This window comes from Pseudophryne corroboree, chromosome 5 (assembly GCF_028390025.1).
Source record: "Pseudophryne corroboree isolate aPseCor3 chromosome 5, aPseCor3.hap2, whole genome shotgun sequence".
Taxonomy (NCBI): Eukaryota; Metazoa; Chordata; class Amphibia; order Anura; family Myobatrachidae; genus Pseudophryne; species Pseudophryne corroboree.
The window spans coordinates 533,164,100-533,179,768 of record NC_086448.1 but is presented as its reverse complement, the minus strand read 5'-3'; the positions used below and the strand labels follow the sequence as shown (position 1 = coordinate 533,179,768).

At 44.0% G+C, this 15,669-nt stretch overlaps 1 protein-coding gene across 1 annotated transcript in view; it reads left to right on the top strand.

Moving 5' to 3' along the window:
* The window catches only part of ADTRP (androgen dependent TFPI regulating protein), a 134,424-nt gene that overhangs the window by 61,245 nt on the left and 57,510 nt on the right, over positions 1-15,669 (top strand). The window contains exon 4 of the mRNA XM_063923169.1: positions 4,624-4,739. Coding sequence (XP_063779239.1) covers positions 4,624-4,739 — 116 coding nt within the window. The remainder of the gene's footprint in view (positions 1-4,623; positions 4,740-15,669) is intronic.

Below are 15,669 nucleotides of genomic sequence, written 5' to 3'. Positions count from 1 at the left end.
GTCTACCCTGTTGCATATCTTTGTATCATCTGCAAAAAGGCATATCTTCCCTTCAATACCATCTGCAATGTCACCAACAAAGATATTAAAGAGAACTGGACCAAGTACAGATCCCTGGGGTACTCCACTGGTAACATTTCCCTCCATAGATTGCACTCCATTAACTACAACTGTCTGTTTCCTATCCTGCAACCAGGTTCTTATCCATTTCACTAATTTATAATCCACCCCCAGGCTTTCAAGTTTATTTAGCAGTCTGTGATGTGGGACAGTGTCAAATGCCTTACTAAAGTCTAGATATGCTACATCTACAGCTCCCCCTTGATCTATTATTTTCATCACAGAGTCAAAAAAGTCAATAAGATTTGTTTGGCATGATCTCCCACCAGTAAATCCATGCTGTTTTGGATCCTGTAAGTTGTTTGATTTAAGATATTCCACTACTCTTTCTTTTAATAGTTTTTCCATTACTTTCCCTACTACTGATGTAAGGCTTACTGGTCTGTAGTTACTTGCTTCTTCCTTGCTTCCACTTTTGTGCAGTGGAACTACATTTGCTCTTTTCCAGTCCTCTGGAATATCACCTGTATTTAGTGACTGGTTAAATAATTCTGTTAAAGGTGTAACCAGGACATCTTTTAGCTCTTTGAGTATCCTTGGGTGTATCCCATCTGGTCCCATTGATTTATCCACTTTTAGTTTTGAAAGTTCTGTTAGGACCTTCTCCTCTGTAAATGTATTTTCATCTACCTTATTTTTATGAATGTCCTTGCAATTTAACTGTGGCCCCATCCCTTCTTCTGTAGTAAATACTGAGCAAAAATAATTATTTAGGTGATCTGCTATTGCCTTGTCTCCCTCCACCAAATGCCCACTCTCTGTCTTAAGTCTTATTATTCCTCCATTTGATTTTCTCCTTTCACTTATATACTTAAAAAAAGTTTTGCCCCCTTTATCTACTGACTGGGCCATTTTCTCCTCAGCTTCTGCCTTTGCACGTCTGATCACTTTCTTAGCATCCTTACGTCTGTCCAGATACTCCTCTTTGTCGTTATTATTTTGAGTCTGTTTGTATTTCCTAAAAGCCATCTTTTTTGCTTTCACACTAGTTGATACTACTTTTGTGAACCACACTGGCTTCCTTTTCCTGGTGCTTTTCCTAACCATTTTGATACAAAGGTCTGTTACACTTAGTAATGCACTTTTAATTTTTTTCCACCTCTCCTGCACCCCTTCCAAGTTTCTCCAGTCTGCCAATGAATCACTTAAACATCTCCCCATTTTAGCAAAGTCTGCATTTCTAAAATCCAACACCTTTGTTTTTGTGTGAGAGGAGTTGGATCCTGTCTTTATACTAAACCATACTGCTTGATGATCACTGGATCCCAGGTGCTCACCCACATATATATCAGATATCCTTTCACCATTTGTAAGAATTAGATCTAATATTGAGTCTTTGCGAGTGGGCTCCCTCACCAATTGCTTGAGAGATGCTCCCTGTAAGGAATGTAGAAATTTGCCACTTGTAGCTGAACTTGCAAAAGACCCCTCCCAATTTACATCAGGTAAATTAAAGTCTCCCATGATTATGACTTCTCCCTTAAAAGCCATTTTAGAGATGTCCAACAATAGGTTCCTGTCCAAATCCTGCCCCTGGCCTGGTGGTCTATAGATCACCCCAATGCGAATAATGTCCTTCTTCCCAGTTTCTATGGTGACCCAAAGGGCCTCAGTTTTGGCTTCAATATTTTGTATTAAAGTGGCATTTATGCTTTTTTTCACATACATTGCTACCCCTCCTCCTATTCTTCCTATTCTATCTTTCCTAAATAAATTGTAACGGGCTCTTAAGCTTGGTCTTTTACCAAACCCAGCCAAATCTCATCCTAACCCTCTGTCCCACGTTCGGTCTACCTCATCTGTGTCACCCCTGTCTGTCTGCACCTACTCTTTAGAATGTAAGCTCTCACGAGTAGGACCCTCTTCCCTCATGTGCTTATCCTTTTCTTACTTTAATAATCCTCAACTGCCCAAATCCTGCAGTTTTCAGCCACCTTGATACTTATCTCAGTGTCTTCTACTGATGTAGTTATTCTTAGTTACCCTGTATTTGTCCTATATTGTCTTAAACTGCAAGTCACTGTTTTCCTGTTTTGATTAAGTGCATATGCACTCTGTAATTGGGCACTGCGGAACCCTTGTGGCGCCATATAAATAAAGGATAATAACAGTAATAATAATAATAATAATAATAATAATATATATTAGTGATGATTTCCGTGACCATACTGTAAAAAAGAATATATTGTTTTTCTTTTTTTCTACGGTATATGATACAAACAGTGTTATGAAACACATTTCAATGGACTTTTAGGACCTCATTTAGAATTAGGAGTAGGCCAAGCTCCAGGGTACAGAATTGCACCTAGACAAATAATGTTACAGACCGAGTAGTACAAAATCATTTTAATGCTTGCATTCATATCTGATTTTGAAAGAAGAAAACAAACACCCATGCAGCTTTTATTGTTACATTCTGAATTAGAGTTGAGTTGGAACGTGACCCACTTCCTACTCTGTCTGCACATTTTTAACACATTGGGGGTGATTCAATTGTTTTCTTCCTTGGCTATCACTAGGTGGAGCAATTCAAATGTTGCTCTGTTTAGACGCTTATTAAGACATTTCTTCTCACAGCCTCCTGAGGTGCAAGAAGAAATGTGTGCAAACTCTGTGGTTTGCGTGCCTAATCAGTAGTTTAGGCACCCTAACCACTGCTTTAGACAGGTTCATGCACTTGGCGCAACTAGACCTGGTGCTTTTGGGCGCGCCAATACTAATGGGCTCCCGAATGGAGAAACAATTGAATAGCTCCGAGCGCCTATTCATATAGGCACTCCGCAGGGGGCGAGCTAAGCCTTTGAATAGCCCTCATGGATTTTTCATAGTGGAAAATGTTAACTTCTAGTTGCATCTGTTCCTAACTCTAAATAATAATAGCTGTTCCTTAATTTTGGGAGAGCATTCTGTCTCTTGGATCTTGTTTCTCTTTCTTTCTGCAATTGCATTATTTGACCCTCCCTCTGCTGTGCGATGATGCAATTTACCACTCTGATCTGCCATCTTTGAGCTCTCACAGGGTCCAAAAAGAATGTTAGTATGTTATAAATGAGACCCTTGGAGTTCACATGCCTCTAAACTAGGTGGCAAATGCAATATATCAGTGTTATACTAAAACATACTACGAACACTGCCTGCAGAGTTCATAGACTGTGGGGGATATCCAACTAGACCCGGTAAAAGATCTGGTGCGAAAAACGTATGTTTTCCGTGATTTTTTCCGATGTTTCACCAATTTTTTTGTACAGGCTATCCAGATGGTAGTGTCTAGTTTCCCTTCGTGGAGAGGACCTTTCCTATAACCCCCTGGGTCCATGTCACAATCTATGTGGAATAGTAAAGTGTGGCGAGCGAAGCGGGACACCGAACCCGAAGCGTGGCGAGCAAAGCGAGCCCGTGAGGGTCCAATACTGCGTAGAATTTTTTTTTTACCCCAAACGAACGGAGAACAGAGAAAACATTTAGGTGCTGTAAGGGCGGAAGTTCTCTCCTGCCCTCTCGTTTTGTCACTTTCAGGTCCTGAGCACGAAGGTAACATAGACACAACCCTATCCAGATTGATCGCCTGTAAAAAAATGCCCTTTCTCCCGAAAACACACAGGTTCAGTGAAACCTGTGTGTTTTCGGTAGAAACAGCCCCGTCTTCACACGAGGCAGGCGAAACAAAATCCCAGATGACCAGGATAACCTGCAGTGTCCCATGCCCGCTGCAGCAGCATCAGGATGGTACTGCAAGCATGGCGCCGCAGCCCGGAAGCTGACACCGGCACGGAAGCCAGGGCAGCGCCGTCACCGAATGCCCCCCTCTCTTCTACCCCCGGCAGCGGTCACATGACAGGGGAGCACCCATGTGACCGGGGGAGTTGAAGAAGCAGCACTGCACCGGTAACTGTCAGCAGCCGACACCCGGTGCAGCTTCAGGTAACCCCTGATAAGCCACCGATTGTGCTGGCTTATCGGGGGTAATAGGATAGCCCCCAGCGGGACAAATAACCGGGGCTAATTGGATATCCCCCTGTATCTTTGCTTATGTGAAAGCAACTCAGCACAAAGAGTTTCTAAGGCAATATGCAGGCACATACCGTACTCATGCAACACAGATATCCCTCTGGGAGAAACGTGGGTGCCCCTTTGTATCATTCTGTACTAGTATGGTAATAATCTTGTTTATTACCAATTCCTGATGCTATATACATAATACATTTGGTCCCTGCCCTTGATATGGCATTGAATGCAATTGTTTTGAAGATACTATACTTTGTCCTCTCTTTCTAGCGTGTCATACAGAAATGTTCTTAAATGTTTGCAATGTAACTGTTTAATTAAGCCAACGCCTGCTGTAATACTATTGTTTGTAGTATTAACACAACTTTATATTCCCATTAGACATCTTCTAGAAATATATTTTTTCCTTTATATTTTTCAGTTCCAAACACATGTACACTAAACAACCAGGGAGCAACAATATATCTGATGCAACATTAATGTGCTGTTGTTTTGCAGCACACGGCTGTCTTCCCTATTGCTGTCTTGGAAATTGTAACCTCTCCACATCGCTATCCCCCAAAGAAAAAGGGACTCCTCTTCTTGGGAATTTGTTCAGTGTCCTATATAAGCTGGTAAGTAAACAAGGCCTGTTTCTTGGGAATTTGTTCAGTGTCCTATATAAGCTGGTAAGTAAACAAGGCCTGTTTCATGGGAATAAGCTAAAATATATTATAGCCTTATTCACATCAGGGGGCATGACGGAGAGAATATTGTCAGGCAGGATATTTGAGAATATTGTCAGGCAGGATATTGTATGGCTGTTTCAGAACCGCACATTACAGCAACCGCATTAGCATCATCTGCAATAGTCGCGTCTGTGACTGTATGCTAATGCTGGTAAAAGCCCTTCCCCTGGTTACAAGTGTGTGACTGTTGCAGACTGGGATTCCCACTTTTGGTCTGATTCATGTTTATAAGTAAAGCAAAACAGCAAGCTACTGGGCAAAACCATGCTGCATTCCAGATGGGGCAGATGTAACATGTGCAGAGAGTTAGATTTAGGTGGGGTGTGTTCATGCTGAAATCTAAATTGCAGTGTAAATACTGTATAAAGCTGTATAACATTTGTAGGCTACATTCAAAAGCAGCCAGTATTTACCAAGCACAGAAAAAAATATAACCCCTCAAATCTATTTTATTTTATTTTACTTACAAACGTGAAGCAGGTCCTTTGTGTTGATTTACTGTACATGCAATAGTCTGTCTGAGAATCTGCATAGGACAGACATGCAGATTCTCCGTCAAAGTATGGCCTCCAATATAAGTTACATAGTTACATAGTTAGTGAAGTTGAAAAGAGGCAAAATGCCCATCGGGTTAAACCTGTATTCTGTGTTAAGCTGTTCATATTATAATGCACCTACTGAAGTAATGGTTTAGTATCAAATGCTATAGCCCTGGATACTTTTTCCAGTTAGAAATTTGTCCAATCCGTTTTTAAATGCATTTACAGAGTCTACCATTATTACCTTCTCTGGCAGGGAATTCCAAATCTTTATTGCCCTTACCGTGAAGAACCCTTTCCTATGTTGTGTACATAATTTTCTTTCCTCTAGCCTCAGCAAGTGCCCATGTGTCCTATATAGAGTTATTTTAATAAACAAATCCTCTGCTAACTCCTTGTAATGACCCTTTACATATTTGAAGATATTAATAATGTCTTCTCTTTGACGCTTCTTTTCTAGTGTATACTAGAGATGAGCGGATTCGGTTTTACTCGGTTTTACTCGGTTCTCAAAACCGAATCTTATTGGCTCACGGATGTCACGTGTTTTGGATAGCCAATAAGATTCGGTTTTGAGAACCGAGTAAAACCGAGTAAAACCGAATCCGCTCATCTCTAGTGTATACATATTTAACCTAGTAAGCCTTTTTTCCTCCAGTGTCTCTAACCCTTTAATCAATTTAGTAGCTCGCCTTTGAACTCTTTCTAGTTCCCGATATCTTTTTTGTAATATGGTGCCCAAGACACAATATTCCAGGTGCAGACATACCAATGATTTGTACAGTGGCAGGATTACATCCTCGTCCCTTGTCTCAATGCCCCGTTTTATGCACACACTTTACTTGCCTTCTGTGCTGCATTTTGACATTGTGTACCCGTTATTAAGCCTATTATCTATGATCACCCCAAAATCCTTTTCCACCACAGTTACCCCTATATTTTCCCCATTTAGAGTGTAGGATGCAAATGTGTTTTTTGTTCCAAAATGCATAACTTTGCATATTTCTGTATTGTACCTCATTCTCCATTTAGACGCCCAGGTTTCAAGTTTAAATAAGTCATTCTGAAGAGACTCCACATCACTTTTTGAATTAATTACCCTACACAGTTTAGTATCATCTGCAAAGATTGACACTGTGTTTTCCAGGCCTATTCCTAGATCATTGATAAATATATTGGCCCTCATTCCGAGTTGTTCGCTCGTTATTTTCCTTCGCATCGGTGCGATTTTCCGCTAACTGCGCATGCGCAATGTTAGCACTGCGGCTGCGCCAAGTAAATTTGCTAAGAAGTTTGGTATTTTACTCACGGCATTATGAGGTTTTTTCTTCGTTCTGCTGATCGTAGTGTGATTGACAGGAAGTGGGTGTTTCTGGGCGGAAACTGGCCGTTTTATGGGAGAGTGTGAAAAAACGCTGCCGTTTCTGGGAAAAACGCGGGAGTGGCTGGAGAAACGGGGGAGTGTCTGGGCGAACGCTGGGTGTGTTTGTGACGTCAAACCAGGAACGACAAGCACTGAACTGATCACACTGGAAGAGTAAGTCTCGAGCTACTCAGAAACTGCAAAGAAAAATCTTTTCGCAATATTGCGAATACTTTGTACGCAATTCTGCTAAGCTAAGATTCACTCCCAGAGGGCGGCGGCTTAGCGTGTGCACTGCTGCGAAAAGCGGCTAGCGAGCGAACAACTCGGAATGAGGGCCATTGAACAGTAACGGGCCAAGTACGGACCCTTGCGGTATTCCGCTGACTACTGGTGCCCAGCTGGAGAACTTCCCATTGACCACTTCTCATTGTACTCTGTTATCCAGCCAATTAGTTATCCATGTACAAATAGTATATCCTAGGCCAAGTTCCCTTAATTTTATGATCAGTCTCCTGTGAGGCATTGTATCGAAGGCTTTTGCAAAATCTAAATACACCACATCCACTGCTTTTCCCTGGTCAAGATTCTCGCTAATTTCCTTGTAGAAGCTAATTAAGTTAGTTTGACATGATCTGTCCCTTACAAACCCATGCTGACTTTTGCTAATAATCTTAGTAGCCTGCAGATAATCCTCTATGCTATTCTTCAAAATACCTTCCAGTATTTTACCCACTATAGTGGTTGAAATAACTGGTCTATAGTTGGATTATTATTAGTTCCCTTTTTAAATAAAGGCACTACCTCAGCTATGCGCCAATCCTTTGGTACCATGCCTTATCTAACTGAACTATGGACAATCAAGTATAGGGGTTTTACTAGCTGTGACCTAAGCTCCATAATAACCCACGGATGAAAACCATCTGGGCCTGGTGATTTATTAATCTTTATGTTGCTTAGTCTCTCCAGGACTACTTCCTCACTTAAGCATAAAGTCAAGAGTCATTACCTGCACTATCGTTATGCACTACTTTCACCGTCTGATCCTCCGTGGTGAATTATGAAGAAAATTGTTCAGTATTTCCGCTTTTATTTTTGTCATCGTTTATCAAAGCTCTCAATTCATCTTTTAATAGGCCTACATTCTCCTTCTTTAACCTTTTACTGTTTATGTATTTATAAAACTTTTTAGGAATGGTTTTACTCTCTATAGCGATTTGCTTTTCATTTACAATTTTACCTGCTCTTATTACTTTTTTGCATCTTTTATTGTATTCCTTTTAATACTGGAATGACTCCTCCCCTCCTTTAGATTTAAATGTTTTGAAAGCACGCCTCTTTTTAGCCATTGCTTCTTTGACCTACTTATTAAGCCACATTGGTTTGTGTTTAGTACTCCTGCGTTTACTGCTCATGGGAATGAATTTGTAAATATTGCTATCAAGCAACCCTTTAAAAGCATCCCACATTTCCGTTGTGTCTTTACCATGAAACAAAAGTTCCCAGTCAATGTCGTATAGTGCCCGTCTTAGCATAATGAAGTTAGTTTTTTTAAAGTTAAATGTTTTGGTTAATCCCTTATAGCTATGTTTCTTGAAACTGATGTTAAATATGATCATATAGTGATCACTGTTTCCCAAGGTCTCCCCAGCTTTAGTGTTTGATATAATGTCCACATTATTGGTAATAACTAGGGTGGTCATTCCGAGTTGATCGCAGCCAGCAACTTTTTGCTGCTGCTGCGATCAACTAGTCCACGCCTATGGAGGAGTGTATTTTAGCTTAGCAGGGCTGTGATCGCTTGTGCAGCCCTGCTAAGCTGAAAACATTTCATGCAGAACAAGAGTAGCCCTGGACATACTTACCCTGTGCAACGATCTCAGCGATGCTGGGGCCGGCTTTGATGTCAGACATCCGCCCTCCATTCTCCTGGACACGCCTGCGTTTTCTTCACCACTCCCCGAAAACGGCAGACAACGGTCTAGTGGCGCCCAGGAACGCCTTCTTTCTGTCAATCTTCTTGCGGTCGTCTCTGCGTCCGCTTTCTACATTGTCTGCGACGTAACCCGGCGACCCCTGTCTCCGTGAGACGACGCGTGTGCGCAGTGCAGCCGCCGCATGTGCGCATTCCGGACCTGTTCGCACCGCAGCGTCAAACCGCTGCGTGCGAATAAGTCGGAATGACCCCCTAGGTCCAGAATAGTTTTACCTCTAGTTGGGTTCTCGACTAATTGAGTCAAGTATTGATCCTTTAATGTATTTAGGAACCTGCTGCTCCTAGTTTTTACACATGAATCGTTACTCCAATTTATATCAGGATAGTTAAAATCCCCTAACACTAGAATGTCCCCCATTCCCGCAGCTTTTTCAATTTGCTGTAAGAATTGTTCCTCCTCATGTATGCTAATATCCGGTTGCTTGTAGCACGTGCCAATGACTAGTTTCTTTGCTTCAGTGCCCCCACTTGTGATCACAACCCATAACGACTCCACGTTATCTCCAGTCCTCTCGTAAATAACATCTATTATGTTTGGTTTTAGAGATGGTTTACAAAGAGACATACCCCTTCTCCCCTTTTGGTAGCCCTATCCCTTCTAAAAGGAGGATATCTCTCCAAATTCGCAACCCACTCGTGAGAGTCGCCCCACCGTGTTTCCATAGGGTATGGGACTCAAGGTCGACACCAAAAAGGTTGACACACCTTTGGTCAACACCAAACGGTCGACACAACTTAGGTTGACATGGAAAAAGGTCAACATGAACAAGGTCGACAAGGATAAAGGTCGACATGAGTTTTTATGTTTTCTTGGTGTCGTTTTCTTCGTAGAGTGACCAGGAACCCCAATTAGTGCACCGCGTCCCCTCACATGGCTCGCTTCGCTCACCATGCTTCAGGAAAGGTGCCTCGCTCTGCTATCACTGCGCTTGGCACAGGTTACCATTCCCAGTTGTAGTCCACGTGGATCGCAAAGTATGAAAAAGTTAAAAAAATAAAAAAATGGGAAAAACTCATGTCGACCTTTTTCCATGAAGACCCTGTTCATGTTGACATTTTGTCCATGTCGACCATTTTGGTGTCGATCTGGAGTCCGGATACCGTTTCTGTAATACCTATAATATCATACTGAGACTTCGATACAAGCCATTCCAATTTCCCTGTTCGCAAGCATATACACTGCTCAAAAAAATAAAGGGAACACTTAAACAACACAATGTAACGCCAAGTAAATCACACTTCTGTGAAATCAAACTGTCCACTTAGGAAGCAACACTGATTGACAATCAATTTCACATGCTGTTGTGCAAATGGAATAGACAACAGGTGGAAATTATAGGCAATTAGCAAGACACCCCCAATAAAGGAGTTGTTCTGCAGGTGGTGACCACAGACAACTTCTCAGCTCCTATGCTTTCTGGCTGATGTTTTGGTCACTTTTGAAAGCTGGCGGTGCTTTCAGTCTAGTGGTACCATGAGACGGAGTCTACAACCCACACAAGTGGCTCAGGTAGTGCAGCTCATCCAGGATGGCACATATCAATGCAAGCTGTGGCAAGAAGGTTTGCTGTGTCTGTCAGCATAGTGTCCAGAGCATGGAGGCGCTACCAGGAGACAGGCCAGTACATCAGGAGACGTGGAGGAGGCCATAGGAGGGCAACAACCCAGCAGCTGGACCCCTACCTCCGCCTTTGTGCAAGGAGGAACAGGAGGAGCACTGCCAGAGCCCTGCAAAATGACCTCCAGCAAGCCACAAATGTGCATGTGTCTACTCAAACGATCAGAAACAGACTCCATGAGAGTGGAATGAGGGCCCGACGTCCACAGGTGGGGGTTGTACTTACAGCCCAACACCGTGCAGGACGTTTGGCATTTGCCAGAGAACACCAAGATTGGCAAATTCGCCACTGGAGCCCTGTGCTCTTCACAGATGAAAGCAGGTTCTCACTGAGCATATGTGACAGATGTGACAGAGTCTGGAGACGCCAAGGAGAACGTTCTGCTGCCTGCAACATCCTCCAGCATGACTGGTTTGGCAGTGGGCCAGTAATGGTGTGGGGTGGCATTTCTTTGGGGGGCCGCACAACCCTCCATGTGCTCACCAGAGGTAGCCTGACTGCCATTAGGTACCGAGATGAGATCCGCAGACCCCTTGTGAGACCATATGCTGGTGCAGTTGGCCCTGGGTTCCTCCTAATGCAAGACAATGCTAGACCTCATGTGGCTGGAGTGTGTCAGCAGTTCCTGCAAGACGAAGGCATTGATGCTATGGACTGGCCCGCCCGTTCCCCAGACCTGAATCCAATTGAGCACATCTGGGACATCATGTCTCGCTCCATCCACCAACGCCACGTTGCACCACAGACTGTCCAGGAGTTGGCGGATGCTTTAGTCCAGGTCTGGGAGGAGATCCCCCAGGAGACCATCCGCCACCTCATCAGGAGCATGCCCAGGCGTTGTAGGGAGGTCATACAGGCATGTGGAGGCCACACACACTACTGAGCCACATTTTGACTTGTTTTAAGGACAATACATCAAAGTTGGATTAGCCTGTAGTGTGTTTTTCCACTTTAATTTTGAGTGTGACTCCAAATCCAGACCTCCATGGGTTAATAAATTTGATTTCCATTGATAATTTTTGTGTGATTTTGTTGTCAGCACATTCAACTATGTAAAGAACAAAGTATTTAATAAGAATATTTCATTCATTCAGATCTAGGATGTGTTATTTTAGTGTTCCCTTTATTTTTTTGAGCAGTGTATTTTAGCTTAGTATTTCCCTTGTCCGTTTGTTTTAATGGTATCTTATCTATATATACAAGTACCTTTCTAGAATTACCCTTACCGACTGTTATTCTCCTAACTCCCTTTCCACCCCCATCATAGTTAATACAGCCTTCCTCACTACTATCTCTATTTGACCTATTAAGACTTTCTAAAAAATCCCCCCCCCCATATGTTAGTTTCTTCCCTTATGCAATGGACATCATTTTCTATATACCTTATTGTAGAGTCATAATCGTCATTAGGTAATAAATTGGGAATATCTTGGGCAATACCTGTGTCAGTATTTCCGGTGTCAATACCAATGCAAATGGCCCTTGCCAGCTGATCTTTCGCTCCCCCCTTCTCCACCCCCAAATTGTTCACTACCCCGATCCTTACTGTTCTCACTGTTTGACCCGTAGCTTCTAGCTAAACCCTCACCCAGGGCTCCTAGTTCAAAAGCTCCTCCAACCTTCTAACCATCCTGCCCACCAGCACCGAAGCCCCCTCCTCATTCAGGTGCACTCCATTGCAACAAAAAAGATGGCGCCTGACTGAGAAGTCCGCCCAGTGTTCCAAGAACACAAACCCCTCCTTCCTACACCAGTCTATAAGCCACACATTTACCCCCCTAATCTCCCTCTGCCTCCCTGGGCTAGCGCGTGGCACTGGTAATATTTCGGAGAATATTTCCCTAGATGTCCTTGCCTTAAGTTTCTTGCCTTTTCCCTATAGTCTTTCTTAAGGATATCCCACCTACCATTAACTTTGTCATTGGTGCCAACATACACCAAGACCACCTGGTCTTTACCAGCCCCTCCCAACAATTTATCTACCCGGTCCGCGATGTGCTGTACCTGAGCACCTGGAAGACAACAGACTGTACGGCGATCACGGTCCCGGTAGCAGATTGCCCTCTCTATCCTCCTGATTATAGAATCCCCTACCACCACAATCTGATTAGGTACCTCACTATCTTTTTTTCCCATCTGTACCGGGGAGGTCCGTTCCTCTGGTTGCTAGAGGGAAAAGTCTCCTCCGATTCCGTTATGTCCTCACTGCCATCCTCAGAATCTTCGTCCAATCGGGGGAATTTGTTGGGGTTTGGCAGATCGGAGATGTTCTGTCTCCCCCTCTTCTTCTTCCTTCTAACCGTGACCCAGCTGTCTACCTGATCATCCTCGTCTACCAGTGTTCCCCCCTGCAACTCTTCCACGTTCTATCTAAACTTTGCTTGAGATTGTGAATACTCCTCAGTCGCGTAACGGTCCCCTCTAGATCAGTTACCTGGGCTTCCAGAGCAGCCGTTCGCTCACATCTCGCACAGATGTACCCACACTTGGACTGTTGTGCCAGGTGCGCATACTGTACATCATGCACAATACGCACTGAGTGAGATTCTCAATCGTGGCCCCACCCATTTTTAATAAGTGCTAACTCCCTGTTACCTTCAGAAAATCAAAAAGAGAGGGACAATTTATATATAAGGACAATATATACATAAAATACAGTAATGGACAAAGGGAGACAATCGATTATACAAGAAAGTAGGAAAAGCTAATAATTAAGTACAATAAAATACAACAATGGACGAAGGGAATTTAGTACAATAAAATACAGTAATGGACACAGAAGGGAGGCAATCGATTTTACAACAAAGTAGGAAAAGCTAATACTTATCTCCTCCCTGCTCCTCCGATCAGCGCTCAGATGCTGTGACTCAGGAAGTGGCTCAGGCTGCTCAGGCTGCGGCTGCAGGATGCCCGATTCCCGCTCGGCTCCGCTTCACTCCCCTCTGCCCCTCTGTCCGTCACCTCGTTCACCTGGCACCCCCGGCTCACAGCACTGCTCATGGCACTTGCACCTTGCAGCTGGTGCGACCGCTCCGTCCTGCTCTGTCCTGCGTGTGCTCCATCCCGAAACGTCACTTCCGGTTCAGGTCTATAGTAGCCAGTGTCACTCAGCATCTCCAGTACAGTGTCTCAGCGCTATTGTATGTATTTGTATTAGATTATGCTTAGTAAGTGATTATGCATCTGAGTTTGCAACCAGTTATGCGCAGGGCTGGAGCTTCCACTAGGCAGCTTTAGGCAGCTGCCTAGGGGCGCCGGGACCTGAGGAGGCGGCCTGCTACAGCTGCCTAAAAAGGTAGCATAGTCCTACCTTTCACAGCCACTGCAATCCCCCAGAATGCGTATCTTACAGTAGCCGTGACTGCTAAGCTCCCGTATTGCAGCCTCCAGCTCCACCTCCACCTGGCACAGGCAGTAACTTTGACAGCTCCTGGAGTCCTGGCTGGGGGTGACATGGGGCGCTGCTCTTCATTCCAGACTCTTTCGCAGATTACTCAGTCCCAACTCTGCATCGCAGCCTGCAGGTAAGGTGGCTGCACAGTGCACTCTCTGCATTGATAAGGAAAGAGGGCGAGAGCAGCGGTGTGGTGAGGGGGTGGGGGGGGAGAGATAAGGAGTAGGCATGCACACAGTCTGGGGGGATGAGCAGCAGCATGAAAACAGATTTTGGGGGGGATAAAACAGCAGACATTTAACAGAGTAGGGGGGAGGGGGTGAGAGCAGCATGCCTTTCATCTGAAGGGTGGGTAGGGGGAAGGGGCAGAAAGCAGAAGTTTGCCTAGGGTGTCGAGAAACATTGCACCGGCCCTGGTTATGCGATATGCATGACTGGTCCATGTGCCTCTCCATGCATCTAAATAGCAACTTCCCTGTCACCACCTAGGTACAAACAATACATTTCCAGTACATTTCTGAGACTGCCTGTCAATCGCTATTACAACACACCATGGGATGCAAGCAGTATGTGAATTTTAGCTACATAGACGCATGCACAGTTGAAAAAACGACCATCCGTGCTTATATTGGCACTGCATGCAACTCATAATCGGGCCCTGTGTGTGCGCACATGCCAGTTCTCAGAAACATTGTATTAGTATTGGTAACAATTTCAGTGTAACTTACTGTTTTACTTGCAGTGCGATAGAAACAAATCTATGGGGGTCATTCCGAGTTATTCGCTCGCTAGCTGCTTTTAGCAGCATTGCACACGCTAAGCCGCCGCCCTCTGGGAGTGTATCTTAGCTTAGCAGAATTGCGAACGAAAGATTAGCAGAATTGCGAATAGAAAATTCATAGCAGTTTCTGAGTAGCTCCAGACTTACTCCTACACTGCGATCAGCTCAGGCCGTTTCGTTCCTGGTTTGACATCACAAACATGCCCTGCGTTCGGCCAGCCACTCCCCCGTTTCTCCAGACACTCCTGCGTTTTTCCATGACACGCCTGCGTTTTTTAGCCAATGCCGGGAAAAAGCTGAGTTACCACCCAGAAACGCCCCTTTCCTGTCAATCATTTACCGAACACCAGTGCGACTGAAAAGCAGAAGCCACAGCAAAACAGCTAAGTTTTTAGTAAAATAACTAAGCGCATGCGCTCTGCGTACCTTGCGCATGCGCAGTAAGCGACTAATCACAGTATAGCGAAAATCGGCAACGAGCGAACAACTCGGAATGACCCCCTATATTAGAAAGTTGTTATGTATTTTGTATCATACACCTGTTGCAGTTCAAATTTTGAACATGTGCCCACACATGCTGCATAATGTAACCTTACACATTTTTCGTAATGGTGTACAGACATTGATCAACTATTGCTACAAGTCACATTTAAGGTTGTACATTCATTACCGCAATACAAATAATGGTGTTGAATTAATCTGCTAATATTAATGTCCCTTAAACTCTTATTTATGTCAGGGCACCTTAGCAGTACATGCACACAAATTCAAGCTTATTATATATTCTGAGTGCTAGAGATTTAAAGTGATATTACGTCCCTTTGTATTTCAACACGCACACTCTTTAGATGTCTCTTCTAGCAATGATGGATATCCAGTATAGTGATTCCAATATGAAAAATACTCACAAATAAAAATGGATAAATGCGCATCAAGGTATCTTTATCACAGTCTCAGACGTCTAGTCTCATGCCTCTCACTCCACACAGTGTAAAGAGAAAAAATATATCACAGGGGGACAGATGGGGTCCACCGCGCAGAGTGGCAGTTTACGGGTCACGTCGCCATGCCTGCAGTCCCAGTCTGCTGCTGCTGCAGCGGGCATGGGACACTGCAGGTTTTCC